Source organism: Elephantulus edwardii, unplaced genomic scaffold, assembly GCF_000299155.1.
Source record: "Elephantulus edwardii isolate Elephantulus edwardi_28Jun2011 unplaced genomic scaffold, EleEdw1.0 scaffold00412, whole genome shotgun sequence".
Taxonomy (NCBI): Eukaryota; Metazoa; Chordata; class Mammalia; order Macroscelidea; family Macroscelididae; genus Elephantulus; species Elephantulus edwardii.
The window spans coordinates 977,724-980,465 of NW_006400162.1; the positions used below are offsets into that span (position 1 = coordinate 977,724).

Genomic DNA, 2,742 nt, shown 5'->3' on the forward strand with positions numbered 1-2,742 from the left:
ATTTGGAAAGTCAATCATATAACCAATGAATCAACTACTGAGAGATTAACAAAGGCATTCGATGTCTAAAGAGTTCATAGAAAGCTAAAGACAATTATCTGCATAGCATTTAGCATTTAACAACTTCTAATTACTTCTACAGGGAGCTCTGGTGGTATAGTCCATGAAAAGCTGTACTAACCCAAAGGTTCAAATTTCCCAGCTGTTCCACAGGATCTCCTCCTGGAAGATTTATAGCCTCTGCAAACCTGGAGGGTCAGCTGTCAGTTCTCATTTGACAGCAGTTGAGTCTTTTTTGAAAGAATTACTCATTCGACAAACAGCCCTTTAAATGAGAATATTCTGATGCCAAGATGAAGGTCACAACATAGCTCATAATCTGGTCTTTAATTTTGAAGAAGCGTCTCTGAACTTTCTAGAACTTTGCTTTCTTCAGAGGATTCTCTTTCAGCCACTACCGTATTACTGGTCTCAGGAGCCTCTGGTTCCTTATCACTAAAGATAATGTCTTCTGGATTTGGTGGTGGTGGACAGAAGTCTTCACCTGGAAAGAGCTCACCAAAGAGAGTTTCAGCTTGCTTGACAGCGTGCTCATTTCCAAGACCACCGTCAGGCCCAGAGCAGACATAAACATTGGGAGGTAAGCCATTATATGAACTTCGGCAGATTCCTGAGGAATCTCTCATATTAAAATAAAGAGCCCACAGGAGCCTCGGCTTTGCTGGCTCCTCCCCGCCTGTCTCGGTCTCAGTATATGGGGTGAATAATTTCTTCACCACTGACTCCAAATCTTCTCTTGCTGTTTTAGAAGACGAACATGTGAGATGTACCAAATAGGTATTTTTCATGCATGTCATTGTTGAAGAGCATAATTCAGTGAGCCGGACAGCTGAAGTCCCTGGCTCTACAGGAGGTATGATCAAAACAGAAATCTGTTGATCAGAATCTGTCTTTAGGATAGACTCATCTGTAATGAGCACAGCTCTAGATATCTGTTGATACTGCACACCTGAGCACATGTCCTCAGTTAAGGAGCTATCCTCCACAACAAAATACTTAGCATTTATTCTCTGGCCCAAGTGATCTATAATTGCTTTACAGCTTCCAGACTCTCTGTCAATTACAAGGCATTGTACTTTATGGCGAAGGCAATAGATTCCACCAAAAACAGCACACATCCTGCAAAAACACTGGGGAATTTCTCCTAGGCCATACAAGGGAAATAAAAAGGGCGTGTTGCCAAACCGGCCAAGACACTGAAGGAAATTTTTTGTTGCTTTAAGGCCATCTATTGTCGTGCAAGATGACTCTGACATCATTGCAATTGAATGCAGTACAAAATGTTGCAGGCTAGGGGTTAGTTTTTTAGATTTTAAGTACTCTGAAAAGGAGCATTGCTTGAAAGCTTCATATTCATCTGGGTGTTGCTCATAGTCCATACAAAATGTAAGAAATTTCATTAGCATCCTTTTTTCAACCATAGACAGTTCTTTGCTATTGAAAACATCTGCTCGGGAACAAGGCACTTGTTCAACTTTTCCTTCCCAAAATGCAAGAACCCTAGTGACATTTTTAAATTCTGCGTATCGACTGACATTTGATTTGATTAAAAGCTCAACCAGCAGTCCTCGAGAATAGAGCAGCTTTGACACCAAATCAATATTAAACCTCCTACCTTCTTTGACTATCTGAGAGTAAGTAATCCTAGTCTTCTTTGGTTGATCCATCATGTCCTCTATTGCAGGTTTACTTTCAACTTTATCACCATCTGTATGAACTGTGTGATCACAAGCTTTGGATCTATAATCAGGATCTTTTTCCAGGGTTTCTTCTCCGTCATTTAGTTCTGGTAAACTCTCTCTATCAATATCTGGAGTGTGTTTGGCAGGCATTTCATTGCTAGTCACATCCAATGAGTGGCTGTCTTCAACCAAGCAAGCAGAGTCCAAAGATTCAGCAAGGGTACTAGTCATATCCACTGAGTGGTTGTCTTCAACAAAGCAAGCAGACTCCAGAGGTTCGGCAAGGGTGCTAGATGCGACAGAGGAAGGATTTTTCTGCAAAGCGCCAGTCTCTTCAACACTATCATCCAAATCTTGACTGGCGTAACAAAAAACTTCCGTGTGCTGAATGGTTTCATCTTTCTGGCGAAGGGTGATAGCGTCTTCTGTTTCACGTAGCAGGTCTTGCCATGCGGCTGTACTTTCTTCCCCATCAGTGCAGATTTGCTGATATTCCTCTAACCAGGACAGCAGCCCTGGAAAGCTGAAGCTAGCCCAGTTTCCTCCATAGTAACTCCGGGAATCAACATGCAAAACCCTCTGGCCATTTCTTGAACATGCAGCTGCAAAGATGGATTCAGGCAAACCCGTACCTATCACAACCACATCAAAGTCTTCTGGAAGACTGTCTGCCATCCTGGTGAGTAAAGCAACTGTTGAGAATGACTGATGAAAGAAATGTGCATGACTTTAGGTTGAGAACTCAGCTGAAGTGTGACTTGGCAGAAATAAAATCTCTCCTTGAGCTATTCCAGTTCATCCCAGAAGCATTAAGGTTGCAGGTCCTGTGGAGTGAATATGGAGAAGAATATTAGAATTATTTTTATTAGATTATTTAAATTCTTTAGATGAATGAATGCAATGAGGCTGTTCTTTGGAGAGGAGCACCGTATATAGAAAGGTGGAGGGTGAATGAAAAGACCCTCAGTGAGATGACTGACACAGTGACTGCAGCTTGGGC

At 41.9% G+C, this 2,742-nt stretch overlaps 1 protein-coding gene across 1 annotated transcript; it reads right to left on the reverse strand.

Annotated features, from left to right (window-relative positions):
* Window positions 1-386: 386 nt before the first annotated feature.
* On the reverse strand, window positions 387-2,417 carry CHML (choroideremia-like (Rab escort protein 2)). Its single transcript, XM_006902444.1, has 2 exons — window positions 2,033-2,417; window positions 387-1,978 (listed from the first exon to the last, which is right to left on the reverse strand). Exons 1-2 carry the CDS (start codon window positions 2,415-2,417, stop codon window positions 387-389), a joined length of 1,977 nt encoding a protein of 658 aa, XP_006902506.1.
* Between the last annotated feature and the right edge of the window lie 325 nt (window positions 2,418-2,742).

Bases quoted from the DNA above. Each gene is read 5' to 3' on its own strand.
- CHML (XM_006902444.1), bottom strand. From the start codon at position 2,417: ATGGCAGACAGTCTTCCAGAAGACTTTGATGTGGTTGTGATAGGTACG. The intron at 1,979-2,032 runs GCACCCTTGCCG...ACAACCACTCAG, and splicing joins TCCTTCCTCTGTCGCATCTA to TGGATATGACTAGTACCCTT.